The 26,488-nt window shown below is 42.5% G+C and overlaps 1 protein-coding gene across 14 annotated transcripts in view; it reads right to left on the bottom strand.

Moving 5' to 3' along the window:
- Positions 1–26,488, bottom strand: part of FN1 (fibronectin 1) — a 67,960-nt gene that overhangs the window by 37,667 nt on the left and 3,805 nt on the right. For all 14 annotated transcript variants that reach the window (XM_040439704.1, XM_040439701.1, XM_040439699.1 and 11 more), the window contains exons 2-18: positions 19,802–19,930; positions 19,548–19,685; positions 18,628–18,759; positions 18,199–18,336; positions 16,605–16,763; positions 16,126–16,293; positions 15,856–16,035; positions 15,203–15,379; positions 14,306–14,458; positions 12,952–13,080; positions 11,778–11,918; positions 7,674–7,795; positions 5,082–5,256; positions 3,328–3,504; positions 1,028–1,156; positions 808–897; positions 484–678 (exon numbers count right to left, since the gene is read on the bottom strand). In XM_040439704.1, the coding sequence (XP_040295638.1) occupies positions 484–678; positions 808–897; positions 1,028–1,156; positions 3,328–3,504; positions 5,082–5,256; positions 7,674–7,795; positions 11,778–11,918; positions 12,952–13,080; positions 14,306–14,458; positions 15,203–15,379; positions 15,856–16,035; positions 16,126–16,293; positions 16,605–16,763; positions 18,199–18,336; positions 18,628–18,759; positions 19,548–19,685; positions 19,802–19,930 (2,532 nt within the window). The remainder of the gene's footprint in view (positions 1–483; positions 679–807; positions 898–1,027; positions 1,157–3,327; positions 3,505–5,081; positions 5,257–7,673; positions 7,796–11,777; positions 11,919–12,951; positions 13,081–14,305; positions 14,459–15,202; positions 15,380–15,855; positions 16,036–16,125; positions 16,294–16,604; positions 16,764–18,198; positions 18,337–18,627; positions 18,760–19,547; positions 19,686–19,801; positions 19,931–26,488) is intronic.

Below are 26,488 nucleotides of genomic sequence, written 5' to 3' on the forward strand. Positions count from 1 at the left end.
AAAAACAAGCAACCAATAGAAATATCTGGCATGTTTTTTCAGACACTATGGGGCAAATTTATTAAGAGGTCTTGCGTTAAATTTATTATGAGGCACAGGCATCTTAATAGATTGGAAGTATCTTCTGGCAGTCTATAAACCAGAAAAAGCAAATGTATACAAGCTGCCACAGATTGGCCTTACAATTTACAGGTAGATTTGTGCTAATCTAAACAGAATTACCATTTACGTCAGTTTCTGGGGTAAATTGCAGTAAATCTGTCAGGTTGTGAGAGGACATGCCTCTGCTGCTAATCTGCACCTACTGTTGCAAAGTGTCATAAAATAGATTTAAAAACCCCCACAAATTTTAGCCCAAAATGTCACAAAACTAACTTACACCTTTTCATAAGTTTCCCCCTTACAGGTTTAAAATGGGGAGTTTCTAGCTCTAAGCACATGCTGATCCACCACCTACAAAGACATGCATGCCCTTTGATTTACCAGTTTGGGGGGTCCCTGTGGTTTCCTTTTGGATCAGAATAGGGGAACTCTCTTGACTGTCTTCTACAGCATAAATTGTAATGTTGTATTCAACTCCAGGATAGAGGTCAGTGAGAGTTACTGAAGTTGCTGTATCTGGAAGAATAAGCTCTGTGCTAGAACCTTCTACAGTAGGAGTGTAGATAACTCTGTAGCCTGTGGAAGGAAGAAAAACCATTAATTTCTCCAAGAGAAACTTCGGTAAATACAAAACATAATAGGCATTCATCAAAGGCTACAGTCTAACCTACAGGTAGCCAATGATGACAGCACTGAAAGCCTCACCTGTGATAGGAGCCTGAGGTTTGGTCCAGCTAATTTCAATAGAAGTGTCATCAACATGTAGAATGTTATACTCTGGAGGACTGTCAGGGGCTAGAGAATAAAGTAAAAATTAATAGATATCAATTCTCAATGTCGTAACTAACCAGAACTCTATACTGTAAAAAGAAATACCATTAACATAGAAAAACAAAAATACCACCTTTTTCATGGTCACACTCACCAGTTGTCTGAGATGTGGACAAGATTAGGCTCTGCTCTCCCTCCTGGGTGATCTCGTACACATTGATGTTGTATTTACGACCAGGCAGTAAATCTGGGATGTTGACTGATGTAGTGGTTTTGGGGAGATCTAAAATAATACAAACAGTTTTGATGAGACCATAGAATAGTTCAAATGCTACTATCTCCAAATGGATCTTCCCTTAAAAAGGGTTCTCTTGAATTTCAAACATTGATGGCCTATACTAAAACATACGTCAATGTTTAAATCAACGGGGGTCCAACCACTGACTTGCGCCAATCAAGACAAAAATTATGGACCCCTACTGATCAAATATTGATGGACTGTCAAGAAAATGGAGAAAGTGCTTAGTTTGTAAAACTGATTTCTGAATAAAAGCAGTTCTAGTCTTTTAACCCAAAGGTGCAGGATCTTTATTTAAATCAACACTGGCACTCACACACATTCTCGAGAGAGTACATAACAAGTTAAAGGGGTTTTCCAGGTCTGTATTGATGACCTATCGGAGAGGGTTTGACACCTGGCACCCCCACTGACCAGCCGTTTGAAGAGGCCACACAGCCCCAAGTGAGTGCTGCAGCCTCCTCACAGCATATTAAGCATAGCAACATCCATTGTATAGCGGCTGTGCTTGTACTGAATGGGACTGGGCTGCAAATAGGCCATGTGAACGTGGTGTCACAGAGGTGGTCTAGCGAGGCGACAGTGCGTGACCTCTTCAAACATGATCGGTTGGGGTGCTGGGAGGGAGTTGGACCTCCACCAATCAGGTACTGATGGCCAATCCTGAGAATAGATCATCTATATTCTACTTCCGGACAACCCATTAATGATAGTTTTATAGGTTTATATAAGCTATGGTTTGTCAGCCACACACCTCTGTGTATACCAGAACGCATCGTTGACAAACAATGGATCTGTATAGGGACAAACGATCATAGTAGTGTTCATTCACTCCCCATACAGAGGTTGAGTGCAGCTCCCACGAGTGGGTAATGATCAGGAATGAATGGTTTGCCCCCAATCATTGCACTGTGTAAAATGGAAAACCCTTGGCTGATGGAGAAGATTTATCAAACTGGTGTAAAGTAGAACTGGCTTTATTGCCCAAAGCAACCAGATTACACCAAAGCAGCTGTGAAAAAATGAAAGGTGGAATCTGATTGGTTGCTATGGGCAACTAAGCCAGTTCTACTTTACACCAGTTTGATAAACCTCCCTCTTAGTGTATTAGTGTGCGTCATGGTCTACCAACTTTAAAGCAAGGTTTTTAATTTAGTTCTCCCCCTTTCATTCTTCGTAATGAAAATGGTTAGAGATGCCAGATACCTGGCTGCATTTCTGCAGTATGAGGTAACTGTACATTCATACTAACGTTTAGGAGGGGCCAGGAGAGTAGAAAACAGTTTTGGAACAGAGTTCAGCTCCATTGAAGACAGCAGGGTAAGATGTCTTGCTTACATCACCTTTCTCTGTATCATATGGGCATTGGCCAAGTGCCACGTTGGGCACTGGTCAACCTGGAGTCCACCCATGACACGACTTGCTACCTTTTAAAAAAGTTTAGTAAACTTTACGTACCCAAGTTGTGTAAAGTCTATTTTTACCGAACTTCCAATCTCACAATAATACACCAATGTACTGTTGAAGCTCATGAAAAACATACTGTAGTTCTAAAACTATGTAAGGCTACTTTCACACTAGCGTTCGGGTGTCCGCTCGTGCGCTCCGTTTGAAGGGGCTCACGAGCGGTCACGAACGCATCCGTCTGGCCCCAATGCATTCTCAGTGGAGGCGGATCCACTGAGAATGCATCCGCCTGCCAGCGTTCAGCCTCCGCTCCGTGAGCGGACACCTGAACGCTGCTTGCAGCGTTCAGGTGTCCGCCTGGCCGTGCGGAGGCGAGCGGATCCGTCCAGACTTACAATGTAAGTCAATGGGGGCGGATCCGCTTGAAGATGACACCATATGGCTCAATCTTCAAGCGGATCCGTTCCCCATTGACTTACAATGTAAAGTCTGAACGGATCCGCTCAGACAACTTTCACACTTAGAAAATTTTCTAAGTTTTAATGCAGACGCATCCGTGGTTATTTTACCCAGATATTCATGAGTTTGTAACCTTAAAAAATCAGCTGTCCCTCAAAAAAAAAAAAAAAAAAAAAAAAAACACAACCCCACAGGCATTTTCCACAATCTTGAAATGAGGTATGCCCGCCAGGAATTTTTCACACTACTAGATTAATAATGTTACTCTGATGGAAATAAGAGGCACTTACCCAAATAGCGCTTCTCATCTCCTTCTTCACTAAGTTCATATTCAACACGGAATCCAGAAATTGTATCAGATGCAGAGACCCAGGATATCACAAAACTGCTAGAGGTGATCTCGGTCACAGACTCTGAAATGGCCACCAGTGGTGGAAGACGAGTAGTTTCTCCAGTTTGTGTTGGACCTTTAAATAAATGGACATTTAACGTATATGGCGCATACCAGTTACATTTTAAGTTATAGCGTTTCCAATGAAAACAAAAAAAGCCTACTAAAATAATAGCTGCTGAAGTGATTGTTACTAGAGTCTGTACCTGGAGTAAATATACAGTTTGGACAACACTAGTAAATGATAATTTTAACCAAAACTTAAAATGGGCATATGTTAGCACATCAGAACACGATGGTGCTATAGGCAATTTAGTAATTCCAAAGATACTAATTCAAACATAACAACCAATATGGACACTTCTTGCTGTTGGTTTTCCAAAAATTGCAGCCACAACTGAACACAAAAATGCAATTAAAAACCATAAGAACTACAAGAATTCATTATTAAACATTTTGATTAGAGACAGGTCCATTCCGAAACTATATATGACTAGGTTCCTCCCACTGTGTTATCACAATTCACTTGGTATATCTAAATCTTTTTCAATCAAAAGGAGGATCAGCTCGGCACAAGGGAAGGTTCCCTCGAATTGATACAGATCAAGTCTACCTTTTGAAACCTAAAAATCTGAGGGAGAGCAAATCTCCTAAACATGATGTGAAAGACATTCTCTTGTATTGATGTATTCTGAAGATTGATTAGGCATTCACATCGGAGTTTAAAATGCGTAAGCAAGGAAAGAAACATAGCAACTTCATAAATGTCCAGATGGGAAAATCCCCATGGTTTAAGAATCAATGCTTACAAGGAGTCAATATAGGAAAACCACCTTTTAAGATATTCCATGTCTAAACATTCAAGAGCAGGGAAAAACCATTTCTTTTGTTCTTTAAAGGGAACCGGTCACCAGTTTTATGGTGTCCTAACTAAGGGCAACATAAATAAGTGACCGATTCGCTTAGCAAAATGCTGGGTCACTTTCTTTAATTGACCCAGTCAATCTGCCAACATCTTGTATTGAAAAGCTCCAGCTCATAATGATGAGTCCGGAATAATCATGAGCTGATGCTCCCCACCCACCTGCTCCTGATTGACAGTTTTTTTTCCATATGAATCAGCAGCAGGTGGGCAGGGGAGTGGCTATATCTCTGAATAAAAAACAAAAAAAAAAAAAACAAACGCTGGACTCCCTGACATCACGCTGGACTCAAATCAGCTCATTAGCATGCGGCATCTTTGTGTGTATATTATGAGGTAACCATCTGTCACACCAGTAAGTGAATACATCTAAGGTACTTTTTAGTAGTTAATGATTGTATATAATTAGATTATAATCAAATATGCACATGACAGGTTCCCTTTAAAGCAGACTTAGCTTTGTTATCTATAAAGTAAACATTTAGATGCTTAGAGTCTCTCTCAAGTGCCAGATTTGTAGGAGCAAAATCCTTTGCAGAGAGCTGTACAATTAGAAAAGTCTTTTTGATGAGAGATGCAGGCAAAATGTTAGAGCAAACAAAAATTTATAAAAATCAATCTTTAGTCGAAGTAATGTCACCTTGACCCATAGATAATTCTGGTATTTTCTTAAGAGAAGCATAGATATAAAAGAAAAAAAAAAGATGTTCAAAAGTAGAGGTAGTACTTACCCCCTAATGTGGTGGAGGTAGTGGTGAAATCAAATCGGGTAACCTCCCTCTGGCCATACTGAAGAACGCTGACAAGTTGCCCCTCATACATCACTCCTGGTTTCAAACCAGAGATTGTGTAGGAATTAAGGTGTCCTGGAATGGTTGCTTGTTTCCAGTTACCTTGTTTGTTTTTCTGGAAATAGGCAAAAAACTAGAAGATTACACCAAAGGAAACCCAAGGCTTCAGTGGTAGACAATAAACTAGCATTGATTCACTACAAATCGGGTTATTAGCGTGCTCAATTTACTATCGCAGGAAGAGACAAAGGGATATAGAGGGTCGTTTACCAATTCCCCAGACCAGTTTTCTAGCATCAAGTTGGAAACAGGTTTAAAACTTTTAAAAAGCAACGGTGCCTAGATGTCAGTGCAGTTGGCAATTTTCACACTGCTCTTAAGGGCTCATGCACACAAACTTATTTTCATTCCATGTCCGTTCCGCAAATAAAAAAATAAATAAATAAAAAAAGGGGCCAAAAGTGTGCAGAAGGAGGCAGGCCGGAACGCTGACACAACTCTTACCAACATGTGTGCTAGAAATCTAGTACACTCCTCCTGGCTACAGTAGAGTTCTGTTCTGGCACATAGAAGCAGAAATTGCAAGAAGTGTATTACTTTCTTAATAAATTTGTTGCATTTTCCGTCAACTGGATTTTTACTCTGGCTGGTCTTTAGTACATAACCCCTATAATCTCCAACAGGGCCGATCCTACACGGGGTGCAGTGGGTGCCCCGCACCCCAGCGCTGTCACCCGAAAGGCGCCGAGCGCAGGGCCGGACTGGCCTGCCGGGATAGCGGGAAATTTCCCGGTGGGCCGGCAAGCCTGAGTGCCGCGGCCCTGGTGACAAGTGGGGGCGGCCGCGGCCGGCGGCAGGGCAGAGCAGGAGATGAGCGCCTCCATTGCGGAAGCGCTCATCTCCATAGTCATCTGTATTGCCGTCCTCAGGACGGCAATACAGATGCCTGTGCTGCGGCAGAGGAGGGAGAGGTGTGTCCCCTCCTGTTCCTCTGATAGGCTGCCGGCTTAGTGCAGGCAGCCTATCAGAGGCCGGTGCAGGCGGCGCGATGACGTCATCGCGTCGCCTGAGCCGTATAGCGAGGGACACAGACGGAAGAGGCGGCCTGCATCGCATCGCATTGCTGGAGGTAAGTATAAGTGTATTATTTTTTTTAATTTTTTTATATAGGTACAATACTGGGCTGGCACATAAGGGGGGACTACTGGGCTGGCACATGATAAGGGGGGACTACTGGGCTGGCACATGATAAGGGGGGACTACTGGGCTGGCACATGATAAGGGGGGACTACTGGGCTGGCACATGATAAGGGGGGACTACTGGGCTGGCACATGATAAGGGGGGACTACTGGGCTGGCACATGATAAGGGGGGACTACTGGGCTGGCACATGATAAGGGGGGACTACTGGGCTGGCACATGATAAGGGGGGACTACTGGGCTGGCACATGATAAGGGGGGACTACTGGGCTGGCACATGATAAGGGGGGACTACTGGGCTGGCACATGATATGGGGGGCTACTGGCACATGATATGGGGGCACTCTGGCTACTGGCACATGATAATGGGGGGATCTGGCTACTGGCACATGACATTTATTTTGACTTGTCAAAGCCGTTGACTAAGTTATTGTCAAAGCAAATTGGTGGGGCTGAAGTTGGGGGCTGAAGTTGTTGCCATAGAAACATTGTAAAGGGGAGGAGTTAGTAAGATAACCACGCCCATGTGGGGGCGCCAGAAATATTTCTGCACCCAGGCGCCTGTGACCCTAGGATCGGCCCTGATCTCCAATGCACTTAACACTCCATACCAGAGCCTTCCTTGGGGGAGCAGTCAGATGACCGTATTTCTAGGTCTGCATCGGTTTCGCAAGTTTGTGGAACATGTGCGGACCCATTCATTTCAATGGGGCCACAAAAGATGTGGACAACACACAATGGTGTCCGCATCCATAGTTCTGTTCCATGGCCTTGCAAAAAAAAAAAATAGAGCATGTCCTATTCTTGTCTGAAATTGCAGACAAGAATACGCATTACCATATAGGGATGGCCCTGTGTGTTCCGCAAAATGTGGAACGCCCACGACCGGTATCAGTGTTTTGCGGATTCACAATTTGCGGACCGCAAAACACTTAGAGTTGGCTGAATGTAGCCTTCTGTAGATGGCGCGGCTAGGACACAGCAACATACAGACCCAACTACGTTTATTCCCATTTCAGATTATTATAGCGCAATTTATTCCATGGCGCTGTACATATGAAATCTGTTGGTTTCAGAAAATTATCCTATTTCTAATATATGTGTACACATTAGTACCAAGTGTAGAAATTTGTTATCGTAACACTTCACAATTTGATAAAACATTTTTGAGGATGTGTAAAGAGTGAAAAATATGATGGAAATGTATCAATTAGCTAACTTACAATCTTGAGTTCCAATGGTTATTATTGAAACGTCTTAATACTATTCTAATGGCACTTCTACAATGAGGTCCAAGTAATTATTATTATTTTTTTTTTATATGAGACTTACAGGCTTCCAGCGCAGGATGTACTGCTTGATGTGCGATTGCTGAGGAGCAGTCCACTGAATAGGGTGCGAGTTGGGGTGGTTGGCATTCTCAGTGATGATCACCTGCACAGGTCCAGTTCCAGCTGTTACAGAAATCAGAATGACATTTTAGGAAGAGCATACATATGGCCGAAATCACCAACTGGGCAAAGAAAAGAATAGAAATTTTCACTTCTTTGAACAAAAATTAAGAGACACGGCAAAGACTGTAAGGCATTTGTGTTTACTCTACATTTAACTTGCTCCTTCAGTAAAAACAGACAATCTATACTGTAATATTTCTAACCTAAAAGGGGTTGGCCTTTCAAGATAGAGCTGGGATTACCCACAGTAAGTACCAGCCAAGGGAGGTGGAATTGGCTGGAGCTCTGCTGTTTCTGCAAGTCCATCCACCCACCACCACCTACTGTGGTTATTCCCAACTCGGCCATGAAAGGCTGAAATCGGACAACCCTTTAATCATGTTTTTTTTTATAGAGACTGCTGCAGTTTTTCATTAATTTTTGGGAAGTTCAAATTAAAAGATCTGCTACATGTGTACAAAAGAACGAGGTTGATAATCTTTTTAAAAGGTTACTGCACGACAAGTGGGCAGTGTCCTTGGGATAAGCACAGCTTTAAAAGCATTGAACAGAGTGAGGGGTCAACTACCGAGTCTCATTAATAAGGTCCAATTGTGAAAGTCTTACACAATATTCTGTGTTACAGGATTTTTTTTAAATATAATTTTTTTTCCCCAGAGACATACTGCAATAAAACAAACTTATTGAGTTTATCTTTATTACAAGATGCGGTCACTACGAGATTTCTGGAGTCATTGGTCCAGATTTGGAGTTAAAGAGGACCTTCCCGATGACATTCCCCATGTAATACCAATTCTGGAGCATCTATTCTTAGGATTCTGTGCCATTCCTGTACTATTCCTGACAGAAGTTTACAAATTTTCCAGCAGGATGTTACCAGTAGCGGGTGTGTCTGTCCAATCAGTCCTGTGGGACACGCCCCTAACTGTTAACACCCATCTGTACCTTTACAGCAAGCTGCTGGCAATTCATTCCTGAAAGAGGTAGGAGAAATAACAGGAAAGGCACAACAGTCATAAGAGTAGACACTCCAGAATTATTAGATGGGGAATGCAAAAGGTGATGGGTCCTTTTTTTTTTTAAGAACTATTTTTTCCTCTAATATGAGGAAAATTGGCATCTTCAGTTATTTTTTTTTGCCATTCTCAACATTTTAGGATAACAGGCTAAACATGTATTTTTCAACTCTAGAAACTATGGAAGAGATTTAGCAAACTGGTATAAAGATAGAACTGGCATAGTTGCCCATAGCAACCAGATTATACCTTTCATTTTCCAAAGGAGCTGTGAAAAAAAATGAAAGGTGGAATCTGATTGGTTGCTATGGGCAACTAAGCCAGTTCTACTTTACACCAGTTTGATAAATCTCCCCATGTTTTTTCATTCCCTTAGAGGTTATCCCATAAAAAATATTGCAATGCAATGAGTAAGGCATCTTTATTATTGCAATATGCATAACTGTCAGGATTTTTTATGCATATTACATTTTCCTCTCTGGCAGCACCGCCGGTTTCTACGGTGGCTGAAGGTCTAGTCCACTTTTTCCTGCACCAAGTGGTGGAGCCAGGGGCGTAGCTAAAAGCTCATGGGCCCTAGAGCAAGAGATCAGCTTGGGCCCCCCTTCCCTCAGTGCTTGTTGGAAAGGGGCAGGGGAGCACGTAGCCTTCCTGCTGCCTAAAGCAAACATTGAAAGGGCCCCCCCATATGCCAAATTTTTGACCTAACCCCTTCCCTCCAGCCAGAGGTGTAAATTGACCAGTATGTACTTTCTATAATGTCAGTGTCTTATGTGGCACAAGGGTCTATAGGCCCCTCAGGCTTCTGGGCCCGGTAGCGACTGCTACCTCTGCACCCCCTATAGCTACACCCCTGGGTGGAGCGACATGCTAAGTAGCCTCGCTGCTCGGCTCTTCCTCTGGCATACTGATCTGACAGTGAAGATGAAGCAGCCCAGGAACCTTTCATTCACTGGTTCCTACTTCTGAATTAGCAGAGCTATGCAAGCTTTATCCCTCTCTGGATAGCGGAAAAGTAAATTTGGGGGGGGGGGGGGGGGCATAGCCTACCAGAGTGCTATTTATTAGTAGAATCGCTGGGTCTGTGTTAGGGACTATTTTCCATGCAGAGGATAAATATAGGAGAAAGCATTTAAAAAAAAAGCTGGCTGCAATCCACTCCTAGGAGATGCAGGTGCCTAATTGTTCCATGCGATGAGCTGCTGCCCATCTTCAGAAAGTGAAGAGACAGGTCGTCCAGATTATGAGTAAAAGAAATAAATGTTAAAATAATTCAGTGTGAGTTTATTTGTGGGGCAACCCCCAATGGCTCTGCCATCCCCCTTGAAAACATAACGTGGATCGCCAACATCCAGCTAGTCCTGACTCCGGAGGCATTGAGGCCGTGAACACGGTCCAGGGCGGCCCAAAAGTTGGCCTTGCCATTTCTAGTGTAACTGGATGTATAAAAAGCTATAAATTTATGAATTACTACTATAACCGAGTGCCGTGATTTCTATGAATCATACTATGAATCTATGGTATATTGCTTTTGGTATAAACATATGTAGTATGAGAACAGATCAAAGGATATATTTAACAATTCATAGAGAAAAATATCTGAGTATACAGTTATCCTTATATTGAAAGCCTTCATCATTAAACCCTTATCCACTCTGGATATCAAAAAAACCTAATAGCTGACTTATTGTACCATTTGATAAAAACCAAAGGTAGCAGTTCTGTAGAATTTTGTTTATTCCTGGAATCGAACGATTGCAAAGTTGGTACAAAGTAGGACATTAACCTGAACTTTGTTCAGTAATTGCAGCATCCTACATATCGAAATCAGTTTGCTGCAAAGTCAGTAAAGTACTAGAAGCAAGGATTACAAGGTTGTACAGTAAATATACAATTGTACGGCCGAGTCACATTATTATGACCACTTCCTACTTTTGACGTCGGCAGCACGTAGCTCATGAAAGTCATGTGTGGCGAGCTGGCTTGGTGGATAGAGAAATAAATTGTAAATAAAAGTAAACAAATGATACCACTGAATAAGTAACGTGGAAACTGCAGAGCACAACATTCCATTGATACGAGAGGTGAACGTCAGCTACGAAGGTGCGCAAGGACCGACCAACATGCTACAGTAAAGCATTTCACTGTCAAAATGAACAGGGGCTACCAGACATGTGTCTAAGACAACAGTTCACCCTACTGTGTTTGTGATTCTGAAGCAGATGGATCGTCACTGAACCTCTACTAATGAAGTTGAATCAGCAGAAAAGGCTTCAATTTTTACAGTAGTATCAGAATTGGACCTCCGCTTATTGGCAAAGGGTTGCCTTCTCTGATAAGTCACATTTTCTTCCTCAATGAACAGTTAGAGGTTATCATGTCAGGTGAGAAACATCAGAGAACAACCAACCTGCAACCATTGCTGGAAGAACACAAGCTGGAGGTGGCAGTGTTATGGTCTGGGGGATGTTTTTATGGCATTCTCTGGGCCCACTTATCCATGTGGAAAGCACTCAAACGATTTGGGTATGAATCCATCCTTGCAGATCACATACACCAATACAAGCAGATTGTCTTCCCTTGGGTGGATGGGATATTTCAAACGGCTAGAAAAGCCTGACATTGGTTGGAAGAGCATGACCAAGACTTTCAAGTACTACCCTGGCCTGCTTAATTCCCCAGACTTTAACCAGTTGAGCATCTGTGGGACCACATTGATAGCTCTATGGATCCTCAACCACCTACCCTACAGCAACTGTGGGATGCAATGCAGTTGGCATGGCTCCAAATACCTGTAACAACCTACCAGGAACTTATGAAGTCACTCCCAGCCAGTCTAGCTGCTGTCCGTGCTGCACACGATGGTTACTCTGCATATTAGCTGGTGGTCATAATAATGTGACTGAACTGTGTACATCTTTACTGTGTGTCGTTTCACAGATTAGATTTATTAAGTCATCACTGACCTGGGTAGGAACGCGGTTGACAATGCCATTCACCAATTCCATTGCCATAACAATAGCACTGGTAGCTGACACCATTTACAGTCTTCTCCCAAGAGTCCCCGATCTGAAAGAATCTTCGCGTTTCAGTTTCTTGACATTGATCTGCAACATGAAAAACAACCAAGCAAGTCAATATTTTGGAATCTATGGTTTTCTGAGAACATGTAGTGTTTATTGAGAAATATATAATGACCTTCCTACAGAGAGCCTCAGTTGTCTACGTGAACTGTGCCCCGAGTGACAAGCTCACTGAATGCTAGCCAAATAAAACAGACTAATATCCACAAGGTTTAGCAAGCACTGATTGAATAAACAGATCAGATTTTCTCACAAAACTTGCCTTCACCCACCGCAGTGGCATCGAGAGACATAAATTAAGACTTTAGTCCTAAGGCTACTTTCCCACTAGCGTTTTTTTGCGGATCTGTCAGATCTGCAAAAATGCTTCCGTTACAATAATACAACCGCATGCATCCGTCATGAATGGATCCGGTTGTATTAGGTCTTCTTTAGCCATGACGGATCTGTCTTGAACACCATTGAAAGTCAATGGAGGACGGATCAGTTTTCTATTGTGCCAGATTGCATCAGAGAAAACGGATCCTTCCCCATTGACTCACATTGTGTTCTAGGACGGATCCGTTTTGGTGTCCGCCTCCAGAGCGGAATGGAGACTGATCGGAGGCAAACTGATGCCTTCTGAATGGAAAAAGATCCGCTCAGAATGCATTAGGGAAAAACTGATCCGTTTTGAACCGCTTTTGACAGCGCTGAACGGATCTCACAAACTGAAAGCCAAAACGTTAGTGTAAAAGTAGACTAACATGCACTGGACCTACAAACAGCAGAGCGAAATACATAGTACTTTTTTCCCTGAGGAACATCTTGAGTACAAGACATAGCAAAGGTAACGAAGGCTGCCCCCCCCCCCCCCCCCCCTGCTGCCAGAGAAATGTTAGGACATCCTTACACAATTTTTGGTTGGGTGCAGCCAGTTTTAGGTTATAGGTAGTTCTTATGCCTAATAAGCCACATATTAATACATAAACTGACAAAGATCTCTGAGCCAACTTCATTTAGTTAAATATATGACAAAACAAGGAGATTTCATCCATCAAGAGCTAATGCTACATACCCACGGCATCGCACTTCCATCTGCCACGTCCCTGACCAAAACATGTGCAGTTCATCAAGTGTCCTTCTTCATGATATTTGTTGAAAGACTGATTAATATCATAGGTGACACCATCCACAATACATTGATCTGTCACATGAAAAAGTGAGTATTATTGAGATGCCAACATGATCTAAACTGTACTGGTACAAGGAAGGAAACAAACCTTTACAGGTTTTACATGCCTAGTGTGAATAAACCACGTCATATGCAACAGAGCACTTGGGTTTTTAGTTGCACAGAATATTACACTCTGCTCTCAAAAAAATAAAAATAAGCAGAATTTCTTAAAAAGGCTTTGAGCTATTCAAAGCTAAAACATTCATATGGAACCAATTCACTAGTGGGAAACTGCATGAAAAATGATAGGGCAGACACTTACCAGTTAACTAGCAAGAATGATCACATAATTTATATGCAAAGTAATGCAACCTTGTAATATATCAATTACAAACAAAGATCTGCCATGACATTAAGGCCTCTTTCACACTTGCGTTGTTGGGATCCGGCATGCACTTCCGTTGCCGGAGGTGCCCGCCGGATCCGGAAAAACGCAAGTGTACTGAAAGCATTTGAAGACGGAACCGTCTTCCAAATGCTTTCAGTGTTACTATGGCACCCAGGACGCTATTAAAGTCCTGGTTGCCATAGTAGTAGTGGGGATCGGTATACACAGTCCGTGCGGCTCCCGGGGCGCTCCAGAATGACATCAGTGCCCCATGCGCATGGATGACGTGATCCATGCGATCACATGATCCATGCGCTTGGGGCGGCCTGATGTCACTCTGGAGCGCCCGGGGAGCCGCACGGACGGTAAGTATGCTGCTCCCCCGCTCCCCGCTACACTTACCATGGCTGTCAGGACTTTAGCGTCCCGGCAGCCATGGTAACCACTCTGAAAAAGCTAAATGTCCGCTCCGGCAATGCGCCGAGACGACGTTTAGCTTAAGGCCGGATCCGGATCAATGCCTTTCAATGGGCATTAATTCCGGATCCGGCCTTGCGGCAAGTGTTCCGGATTTTTGGCCGGAGCAAAAAGCGCAGCATGCTGCGGTATTTTCTCCGGCCAAAAAACGTTCCGTTACTGAAGACATCCTGATGCATCCTGAACGGATTTCTCTCCATTCAGAATGCATTAGGATAATCCTGATCAGGATTCTTCCGGCATAGAGCCCCGACGACGGAACTCTATGCCGGAAGACAATAACGCAGGTGTGAAAGAGCCCTAAGACACACAGAAATGAACAGAATAAAAATAACATTTTTACAACAATTGCATACTGCACAAAACGCAAACGTGTACTTGGTCTTTTACCTTTAAGCTGGGAATAGGCAATGCAGTTCCACTCCCCACGGCCGTTGCCAACACATGTACACCGCATCATATGACCTAGTTGATGCGTTTTGTCCCATTGGTCTCCAACACGGTACATGACGCCCTCATTGGTGGTACAGATTTCTTCATGCGCTATGTAAGTTAGGACACACCAGTTAGCGGTCTTAGACATCGCAGAAAATACGTAACAAAAACAGTTCAGTGACAAGGTGAGAACACCGCTGATCACTAGAATGGGGGTTCTTAGCTCCCTGATCCTCATCAGTGCAACCTCTGCAGCCAAGAGGAAAGGCAAAACGTGACCACTACTCCGTTCTAACTTAATGCAATTATGGATGTTCAGTGGGTAACAAACTGAGGGCTCTGGACACCGGTCCTAGTGATTGGTGGCAGTGCGACAACCTTATTAGAGCGAACCCGTCTCCTCTCCTGACATGTCTGATTTAGTAAGTAATAATAATTATAGAGTACCCATTATTATGCTGTATGTTCTACTATTCTTTACTATCACGAAAGAAAGTTATGCTATTAAAAAGGTCCAGATGGGAGTTACCTGCACAGTCTGACACTTGCAGCACAGACTGGATAATGTCAGACTGTACAGGGACACACCCCAACCGGTAACACCAATCTGGACCTTCAGTGCAAACTTCTAGCGGGAACAAGAAAAGGACAACCGGGTCTTAAGACTAGATGCTCCAGACTGATTACATGAAGAATGCAAGTAGTTACTAAAACACACACGTCAGGAAGGTTTAATGTCCTCCTTAAGATGTTACATTGAAAGGCTTGTTAGTAGCACATCTGAAAAGAGGTCCTTTACCATAACAAGGGACAGTTTACATATTATGAAGTCACTTTATTACAGATCCTCACCTGCCATGGGACAGAAGCCAAATTTCTGGTCCACATCATAGTTGAAACTAGTTCCACACCACTTCATGTTGTCGCGACGGCCCTCTGAGGTACAGTCTGTGTAATTTCGGTTGTTGTACAGGAAAGGAAAGTGACAGAGGGCCCCGTTTGAATTACCTCCTCTTGTCTGAACCAGTACTTAAAAAGGAAAAAAAATTAAATACATAAAGTTATTTTAGTTTGAAAGCAATGATTCAGAAAGATTAGACACCACAAGGCAATTATTTCTGCTTTTCTAAGTAACCTTTGATAATAATAATAATAATAAAAATCCTATTGCAGTGAATAGAGAGAAGATCACGTCTCCATTTTTTGGACAGGTACAAAAGGGCCCCTTTCTGAAGATAGGAGCAGGTCCCAGATGTGGGACCTGCACTGACCAGACATTTATGGCATATTCTGGGATATGCCCTAAATGTCTCAGATGGAAATACCGCTTTAACTATATTCACTTTTGTTCCTGAAAAGAAACAGTCACACATTTTCATTGAGCAATTAAAATACTAGAAGGCAAAAAAAAAAAAACGACCGCAATCTCAAGTGAAGTGTTTGCCCTTTAAGGCTTTAAATCACTGACTAAAAGCTTCAATTATTTTACTTTATCATCAGCTTACATCGCTGTTCTGTGCAGAAAGAATATTTCTTGTCCTCATCGTAGTTAGATGAAGTTGCACACCAGAGCTTTCCATCTTGACGGCCATCGGTTGTACAGGAATAGTAGGTTTTACCGTCATGTATGAATGGGATTGCACAAGGCTCACTGTTAGAATTGCCACCATATGTCCCAACGGCAACTGGATGTAAAAAAAATAAAAATAAACCAGTATGTATGCATGTATACAATTTATTTATTTATTTTTTACATAAAAAGTAGCTGCACTTACCACTTTCCTCACAGCTGACTCCATTGCCCAGGCAAGTGCAGACCTGTTGCTGGCTGCCCTGTGTTTTGATCCATTTCATGCTCACAGAATACAGGACTCCACTGTCGGTCACACAGTGCTCCAGGTCACTTGCCACAGGTGTGAGCGCTTTTAATCCAGTATCAACCACTACAGAGAAGACATAACAGGAGTAATTTTTTCGTATTTTAATACACAAAGCAAAATAGTCAATATTACTACATAATAATAAAAATAGTATTAGTACACACAAAAAGCATACAGATATTGTGTTCATGTGTTGTATGCCCTGACATTGCGTAAGCCCCATTAGCCACCACCATGAATAAATTTCAAGTCAGTAGAAGACAAAAAAAAATAAAAAAAATGCCAACTATAGAACTACCATATGTTTAAATGTAGGATTATCAGCCGAGGGTACACAGGTTTTAAAATCGGCATTTCATATATCATCAACTCACCGACACCAGATGTTTGATGGGAAGAATGTCTCTCGCACTTCCATTCCCCACGGCCATTGCCAGTACAAATACACTGCAGCAGGTTCCCTCTGACATCAGTCTTAGTCCAAGTGTCTCCAATCCTGTATGAGGTTCTGGTGTCCTGGTCATTACATCTGTCTGCAGTCACAGACACAAGGGTTAGCAGTGTAAAACACTGGAACATCACTTTCATTCCACTTTACAAAACTATCCTATACCCTGCTTTGTATCAGAAGCCAGTAGTATAATGGTGACAATAATGCAACTGCAAAATGTGTACTTGAATATATAAAGGATAAAGAAGACGGGAACAATTAACAGAATAAAAAATAAAATTAAAAAAAATTTCAATTACTACTTTGACTTTTTAATTCCATGCTTCAAGGCAGAAAATTTGCGGAAATGTCTAACAAACTTGTAATTTGTCTGACACCGTAATCTTCAATAGGAATGGGATTAATTGTGGTAGTAAAGTGTGGGAAGTACTTTGCCAAGGCAATAGGTTCTGGAAAAAAAAAAAAATACTCAAGTGCACATATTACAAAAGGCAATTCCCTGCTCATCATACAGAAGAAACCCACAAGACTAAGATCAGATCATTGACATTCCAGGGGAACAATGATCTATGTAAATTGCTTCCAAACGGTACAGGAAGATTGGAGATAAAATGCATTTCCACATCTGAGACGGTCTGCTGGGAATGTGCATAGTCACGCACAGCTGTCCTATAATGGAAATGCTGCATAATGAAGAGGTGATGTTTTCTCAAGTGGCTGCTAAATATCCCATCAGATACAGGGCCTTGTAAAGGGGGAAGGGTGACAAAACACAATCAACTTCTGAAAAAGTTGGAAGAAAATTTACATAATAGACCCCTCTCCCACCTTCCCCCCAGGTGAGTGTCTGATATAGGGAAATTAGCTTGTGAGCCCCACTGGATACAGGGACTGATGTGAACGGTGATCTCTGTACAGCATAGGTTGTCATCATATAAGAAACACATAAAATAACAAAACAAAATCATGTCAAAAGTTGAAGTACTTATTTATTTTTAGTTTTACTTCTGGTTCATCTTCTAAGTGGAGGAAAAAAGGAAAATGAATATCTTAGATTTTTTTTCTCCAATGCAAAGAAACATTTTGAGGCGTTCTACCTTGGTTACCTTTAATGGGAACCCGTCACCTGGATTTTGGGTATAGAGCTGAGGACATGGGTTGCTAGATGGCTACTAGCACATCCGCAATACCCAGTCCCCATAGCTCTGTGTGCTTTTATGGTGTAAAAAAAGCCATTTGATACATATGCAAATTAACCTGATGAGTTAGAGCTTGAAAATATGACTCTTCTCTGGTCACACAAGTAAGATATGACTCATGTTAATTTGCATAAAAGGCAGGAAGTACAAAAATGCATAATACTTATTGAATCAGTCTGCAAATGAAATTAAAGTGTAATGTATATGTTTAGGGTAACACAATAAACATTTAGAAACGCTCAGTGAGGGTGGCACAGTAGAGGCGACAGGTTCCCTTTAAGGAAACCAAAGCATAAAACCTCCCTGGATGGTACTTACTTCTAGAAGAACAGGTAATGCGCCCGTTCCCCTCTCCCAAGCATGTGCAGTCCACCATCATCCATCCCTGATAAGGCTTCTCCCAGGTTTGTCCCACCACGTAAGAAGTGCCAGCGGCATTATCATAACATCTCTCAGCTAAAAGACAGAAAAAGGGTGAAGTGTTATGCCTTTACTTATCCCTTGAATATTCTAAATTATTTCTTTCTCCTTATAGAAAAGCGATCATAAATGGGGGGGGGGGGGGGGGGGGGGGGGAGAGAACCTACAGGTCCACACAGTGGTGTCCTGGCTGTAAAATCTAACTATAAATCGCCATTATCAAACTTCTCTAATCATTACATTTTTCTGAGATGTTTCTAAGACAAAATTTTTACCACATTCTAATTTAGTGTTACAGTTTTACACAAAAACTCTGGAAAACCTTACCTACTGGTTTACAGGTCCATTCTCCCTTGCCATTACCAAGGCATACACACTCTAACATATAGTCTCCAGTTTCATGGGGTCTGCGCCAAGTGTCTCCAATCTTGTAGGACTGTCCACCCTCATGACAGCGATCTATAATGAAACTTCAGTTAACTGGTGATCACATATTACTATAGCACTGGCAAATGGAAAAGCAAAACCTGTAGTAGCAGTTAAGCGCAGTTATGTTTTAGACATGACGTCCTAAAACAAATATGGTTAGTAACCACTTAAAAAATATATTCAAAATGTGCCTCTGGAGGACCTTGCTAAACTAGATGACCTGCTGGTGAGCTTTATGGATCATTGTAAATTTTAACCAACTACAACTTGGCTAACGAGTCAAAGCAACAGAGAACGACAGTAAGGCTAGGTCTACACGGCGACATGTGTCGCACGACAATTTTTATAACGATAGTCTATGGAGTCACACTACGACAGTCACAGAAAAATCCATTTCAAATGGATTTTTTGCGACTGTCGTGTCGCAGCGCGACACTATAGACCATTATAAAAATGATCACGCGACATTGGTGTAGACCTAGCCTAAGTCATGTAAAACTGACTAGTGTTAGTAGATTTTAATAAAAAATTAAATAAAAAAAAAAGCAACATCCTACTATAAAGATTAGTTCTAGGACTTGTCTCATGAATTTAAACACAAGAGGTTAAAAGAAAAGAAAAAAAAATCCACTTAGAGTGAACATCTGGTTTCATCACCTGAATTGTCACATTAACACCTTTATGCCCTTGGCTATACAAAGGGAAGGGATTTGCATGCGACATTGGAATCCCTTGACATGTATTTGCACGCAGCCAAACAAATTGTTAATTATAGGCAACAGATGCCATTTAAGATTGGAAAAGTATTGGGTCATTACTTGCAATGGTGCAACTGATCCTCCCTCTTCCAGCTCCAACGCAAGTACAGTCCCAGATCATGCTGTCCTTAGGTCGCTCATAGGTCTGCCCAACACGATATGTTCCACCAGTGTACTTGTCAAAGCAACTTTCTTCAGCTGTTTAAGAGATCAAAAGAACCAGGTCACTTAGTGCTGCGTGTTACCATGTATTCAAGCTGGACATATGAGCCAAGGCATATATTTCTAGTAAGGAGATTGGGATTCCTACTCACCTTCTGGTTTGCTCTCACAATTGAAGCCTCTTCCACCACCATAGCAGGTACACATCAGAGTGTTTCCCAAGTAGGTACGTTCCCATTGCTGTCCAATATTATAATACAGTCCATTATCATAACAGCCCCCTGTGAAAATAAAGTGACATTCAATTATTTTATGCTTGGTAAGAAATTCAGAATATTAAAAGGGGTATTATAAAAAGGTGTATTCCCTTCTTATAAAGTGATGGTATACCATGACCTATCCTCAGACCCCTGCCGATCAGCTGTATGAAGAAAAAGGCGCTCAACAGTGCACACGTGCAGTCTCCAGTCTCTCGTACTGCTCGCTAAAAACCAGCAGCTGCAAGCAAGAGCGCACGGCGCGAGTCTCCTCTTCATACAGCTGATTGGCGGGGGTCTGACACCCGGCACTGCAGCCATTCTGATACTGATGACCTATCCCGAGAATAGGTCATCAATGTTAAAAGCCTGGAAAACCCCTTTAATCTACCCATTCAAGTTTCAATGTTATCAGTGAAGGTATCACTTCTCCACCTATAATGCTACAGGGCTGTGGAATCAGAGAAGGTATAGGAAGACATTTGAGTCAGTAGAAATGTACTGACTACAATCCAGATTTAAATCAAACGTATTACATGACGGTAAAGAAAACAGTGAGAAGCCAGATTTTACCAGGATACTACTAAAGCCTGTTGATGGTGTATACGTAGACCGGCTGTCTAGACCTGCACCAAATTTATCACAGGGGCTCAGGCTGGATGATCACTTTAGTGCAGGACTAGACACTTGTCAATCTTCATACCAACTAGTGGTTGGCTTAGTTTTTCAAAAAATTATTTTATGCCAGAACTGTGGCATCTTAGGCCATGCCTCCTTTACTACTAATAGTCGAGCCAAGTACAGAGGATTTTCCCAAAACTAGACGCGTCATACTACGCCAGATTTGAGCACAGTTTATGTCAAGGTCTGGGTGCACTCACATTGGTAAAGCTAGGCAGATATACAAAAAAGCCCCACACCATTTACAGTGTGGTAGACATTTTATATTTCTTGGTAATTAATAGCAGATGTATGAAACCATAGACAGTTACATACCGTGCATATAGTTGGATGTAAATTGCCAAACATAGTAAGAATCGAGCCTTAAAGGGGATGGCCTGCAATTATCCACATGATAACTGTATGATTAGTAGGGGTCTGATCTCCAGTCATAAGAACCCAGGTGTCCCATTCACTGTCTACGAGATTTCTGAGCACACTGCTCGACTATGTCGGTCCATTAGATATCAACTAAGCAGTGGTCACACACATGCACTGCTACATCTACTTAATCAAAAACCTTCCTCTACAGACCCCAATCCTTGGGTCTTGGCTCTAAGGAAGGTCACGTCTGGTATGATGACTGAGCTAAAATGGATCTTTTCCGACATATCTTTAAATCCTAGAAGAATATAAACGATCATGAACTGAATTTGTTCTGTTCATTGCCATTACACTTTGCACACAGACTTCCATTTCAGTATATTACACTCTCAGACAGGAATAGGATACAACAGTAGGGCAAGATTATGAAAGACTTATAAGGATTGAGTGAAAAGTTGTCAAGAACCTTCAAATGTGCATACCATTAAGAGCCACTTACACAGGCCAAAAATCATACAGATCATCGCTAACGAGCGGTCGGTGTAAGTGTGCCACCGATCACCCATAGAACAAGCTAAACGCTCGCTCATTGGGTAATCAGATTGTCTGTGCGCACGCAAAAAAGATGGTTTACTGGCAGCAGATCATGCTTTGTAAGCACAATTTCCTGCTGGCAAACTGAGTCAGTATGGGGAAGAGCAATGGCATTGGCGATCGCCTCTCCCCATACTCTAGAGGAGATTGGGACCTTTAAACTCTAGAGCAATCAGACATTATACCATTGGCTTTTACTGACTTACGGCACGTGCACACAGCCGTTGGGTCCACATCTGTGATGCGGTGCAAAAATGACCAGGGCCCATATATTGCAGGACCGGCCAAGACACAGTTGTGGGCATGAGCCCTTCGTGAAAGTCTAAAACTCACTGGATTGTTGATATGGTTTAGGCACACAATTAACTACAGGATCACCAAGACCCACTGCAGGCAACCGGGGCACACACTGACCTTCAGACTATTCCTAAAAACATAACTAAAGATGGCCTATTCTATGGAGTTAAAAATACACCATACCTACACCACATGGTAGATGTAAAGTGCTATGACAGGGATATCTCATCGTGACTCCCTCTGATCCTGAGAACAGGGAATAATTTGGAAAACGTGGCACAACCCCTTGAAGTGACACAGTTCAGGTCAGTGAACTGTATGTACAATTCCAGACAAAGGATCAAGCATGCTGAAATATTTCTTCCCGACATCCACTAAGTAAGGGCATTTGGAAAACCCTATACCAGGGATCAGCAACTTCTAGCACTCCAGCTGTGCTAAGGCATGCACAATTGCTTGTCTGTTCTCAGATCTCACATGGAAGTGAATAGAGCACGCTGGGAGTTGTAGTTTCACAACAGCTGAAGTTCAGAAGGTTGCTGATCCCTGCCCTATACACTTGAGTCACTAAGTTCTGTCTAAATCAGTGGGTTCAGATGACCATCACCTCAAGTGTATAACTAATGAGATCTTATGAGCCATTCTTTCTTCCAGAAAGTGACTGGTGGTCAACATGGCCATGTTTGGCCCAGTCAACTGTATAAATAAATAAAGTCTGCTGGATCCAAGCAGGGATTCATTTACCCAAATGACTAGACCAAGATACATCATGAAAATTCCACCTAGAAGTCTTGATCTGGTAAAAGCATTCCAGATTTTATCTTCAAGAGCTGTCCTCCAAAGGCTTGTACAACAGATAGCCATCTCTCTTGACTCTCCCCCCCCATACTCATTCATCCCATCCAAGCCTATAAGTGGTCTCAGAGAGGTGAAAGCCACCATCTCTGAAGATAACAAAAGATTGGGTGCTGAAATCTTACACCTCATTCCTCTCTTCCAATGGAGAGTTGGGAGCGTCCCATCCAAATTAGATTGTTGTTCAGTCCCACCAAAAAGCAGAGGGCTCATCCATTGCCAGGATCTTAGACTGTTATTTTCAGTAACACATGGGTAGTACTGCAGATAAGGAATCCAGATCTCCATTTTTATTTTATTTTTTTCCTACTGCACCTCCCCCCCCCCCCCCCCAACTTTCAATTTTTAAACCTGTGCAGAAATATATGTGCACAAGTCCTGTCCATTATGTTGGCATGGGACAGCAGTCCAGACTGTTTTAAAGCGCAGAGAGGCCAGAATTGCTGTGACAGATTCTCCTTCATGTGTATGGGAGCAGCAATAGCTCAAAAGTGACTATCTGAAACAAAGCTGCAAGTTTAAATGTCCATTACAACTTATCCCCTATCCACATGATCGGGGATAAGCGATTAGTGGGAGTCTGGCTGCAGGGGCCCCCTCCAATCACTAGAATGGAGCCCAGGTTCCCCCTGTAGAGTACAAGCGCTTGGCTTTCTCCGGCAGCCTCACACATTCAGAGGAACCCCTGTTCTAGTGATGGGCAGGGATCCCAGCAGTTATTAACCTGACGAACAGACACTTTACTCTGAGTCAACCCCTTTAAATTTTGTTGCTTTTAACAAGAGCAACTTTTGTCTGTGAAGGTTCTCATTTATCCAGGTCATGGCATATCTGTAAAGAATAAATTAATGCAACTGGACTTACTGTAGATTTCTAGAAATCTACAGTAAGTCCAGTTGCCTTGATTTATTCTTTACAGATATAAGAGCAACTTTTCTCCATCTGATGGTTTGCAAGAATTTTTTTTTTTAGATCTGTTCCCCCAAAAAACATTAATCTACTTCAATGCTTTGGAATTTTGTCCCATTTACATAAATTCATTTTTCAAACCACTGAAATTGTCGGATTCTGATAACCATGTCCATCACTACAATAATTGTGCTTCCATCGTCATTTTCAGACACATTATCATAGTGTAGAACATTGTGAATGTGTAGAATTCTGTTCTCCCATTCGCCTTCCCTTTTCACACTAGTAACATACACAAATAATAGTGCATTCACGTGACAGTAAGCATTCTGCGGTCCGCAAAACACGGATACTGTTTACATATGGCAGTCCATGGGTATGGACACATGCACCGCTCCGGCGGCGACATGCTACTTGTGACCACATCACTGCTGAATCCAGTCATTGGCAGGAGCGGAGGTGCATCTGACCATGGCCAGGCGGATACAAACAGAGCGGGAACTGGAACATGGAGACAGTGGATGCGGAGGATCGGGGTGGCGTGGGGCAGGCGAGTATGAATCTTCTACTTCAGGTGGCATGCTGCGGGCACTTGGTTATATTAATAAAAATTAAAAAAAAAAAGCCACAGTATTACCAGAAAACCCCTTGAAGCTGGCCATGCACACCGTAGATGCATGTCACCCTGCCAGTTCCAGTAGGACCAGACTGCAATCTAATGGGTATGGGCAGATTAATACCAAGCTTGTATTTATACAAGGGGGAGGGGGGGGGGTGATAAATCAGGCTAGAAAGCCTTTATTCAGCCAGCCTTAGGAGTACAGCCACAAATTTTATTGCTATTAAATAGTAATCATTTTATTACAGCCTCAACGGTAGATTCCAAATCTGTGCTGTATTTGGTCATTACTTCTACCACATGGCAAGGGGCTGGGAGAACAAAGGGACTGCCTTAAATTGCAGCACTTGCCCTGTAATTACATCTAAAACTGCTTTGTGAAGTGACAAAAGGTGAGAGAAGTAGCACGTTTTCATTAGCCTGAAGCCATACAAAGTAATGACAAAGGCGCCTATGATGTTTACCACCCCATAGCAGCGCCTCGCCCATCACTCCACATTTTCAGACCCTAAAACCCTCTGTAAGGCCTCATGCACACGACCGTATGTATTTTGCAGTCCACAAAAAATACAGGATGACGTCCGTGTGTGTTCCATATTTAGCGGATCGGAACCGCTGGCCCCTGATAGAACAGTACTATCCTTGTCCGTAATGCGGACAATATGACATGTTCTATTTTTTTGCGGAACGGAAATACAGAAATGCAATGCACACGGAGTAACTTCAGGTTTTTTTTTTGCGGACCACAAACACACACGGGAAGAATATACGTTGTGTGCATGAGGCCTAAAAGTGGTGCCTGCTACCCAACTAGAAAGCAATGAAGTGTATGGTAAATGTGCTGTAATTTACATTACAAACAAGTTTATATTTCGACTATCTCCACAGCGGTTCTGAGATCAAACATACTTCATAAGTGTGTGTGATGACAAGCAAACCGCAGAGAATGTAGAAATAATTCTGTGCAAGACAGATAAAAGCCGCACATGAGTGGTTACGTCTATGTATAACCAATCATGGTCAAAAGTGGCAGAACTGAGACACTTCATAAAAGATAAGCGGCTAAAGCTTTGAAGATTTTGCTAGCATACAAAACATTATCACCCACTCCCTTGGGTACAAGCTTTCAGTTTTTGCTCCCTCGTCTTTGACCCACCTCCTACTTGACCTACAGAATCTAGGAATTTCTGGATAACGTATAAACTATTATTTAGTTCTCACAATTGCCAATTTAGGTTTTATTACTTCATTTACAGCTTTGGCATAAAAAGGGCGTTTCAACAAGATCCTTTGTCAGGTCAGACTTCATAAAGGCAAAATTGAGAAGGGGCACTCAGCAACTTAAAGGGGGCTTATCGCTAGGATAAGCCACTATTGTCTGATAGGTGCGTGTCCCAGAGGTTGAATCCGCACCTATCTGTAAAACAAAGCTGGCAAAGTGGTGGCCAGCCGGCAGTGCCGGGTCTGGTCACCACCAATCGTTTCTATTGGTCTGCCGAAAATAGCAGATTGGTGCACTCGGCTATTTTTGGAATCCCCATAGAAATGAATAGGAGTGCACCGCGCTTGCACGGCCACCGCTTCCATTCACTTCTACGGGGCTGACTCCAATAGCCGAGGCAGCACTGTGCTAATTTCGGCGTCCTTATAGAAATTAATGGAGGGCAGTCGTGCATGCAAGGTGTGCCCTCCTTCACTTTGTCAACTGGGTTTACGAGAGAGGCAATGGAAAATATCTTAGTGATATGCCCCCCCATTGTCTGAGATGGCAAAACCCCTTTAAATCTATAAGTCTATACATGGAACCAGGGTCACAGGAAATAGGATTTGATACAAGGTTTGTCTTCTAAAAGAGGGGGTCTGCTGGAGAAATCTCATTGTGTCAGTCTTCTCAAACCAATCCTTTGAAGGTGGATACACATACATAAATCAATCCATTGAGGCGTCGGGGAACTGATGGGAAAAGATGGTCATTTACACATCTGATGCTATAAGATCCACCGAGCGTTGCCCTTGGATAGGGAGATGGTGGTAGCATTCAAGATCAGACTGTAGGTGGAAGACGCGGGGGCGACAGTTTCATAGGTTAAGACAACCTAAACAAGGAATACTTCATTTGTTTAATCAGGAAGAACAAGCTTACAGGGGTTTACCAAGACCTAGATATTGATGACACAATTTAGGCCATCAATATAAGATCGGTCGGGGTCTGACACCCCATCGACTGGCTGCTTCGGACAGGTGCAAACTACATAGTGAATGGT

This window comes from Bufo bufo, chromosome 7, assembly GCF_905171765.1.
Source record: "Bufo bufo chromosome 7, aBufBuf1.1, whole genome shotgun sequence".
Classification (NCBI taxonomy): Eukaryota; Metazoa; Chordata; class Amphibia; order Anura; family Bufonidae; genus Bufo; species Bufo bufo.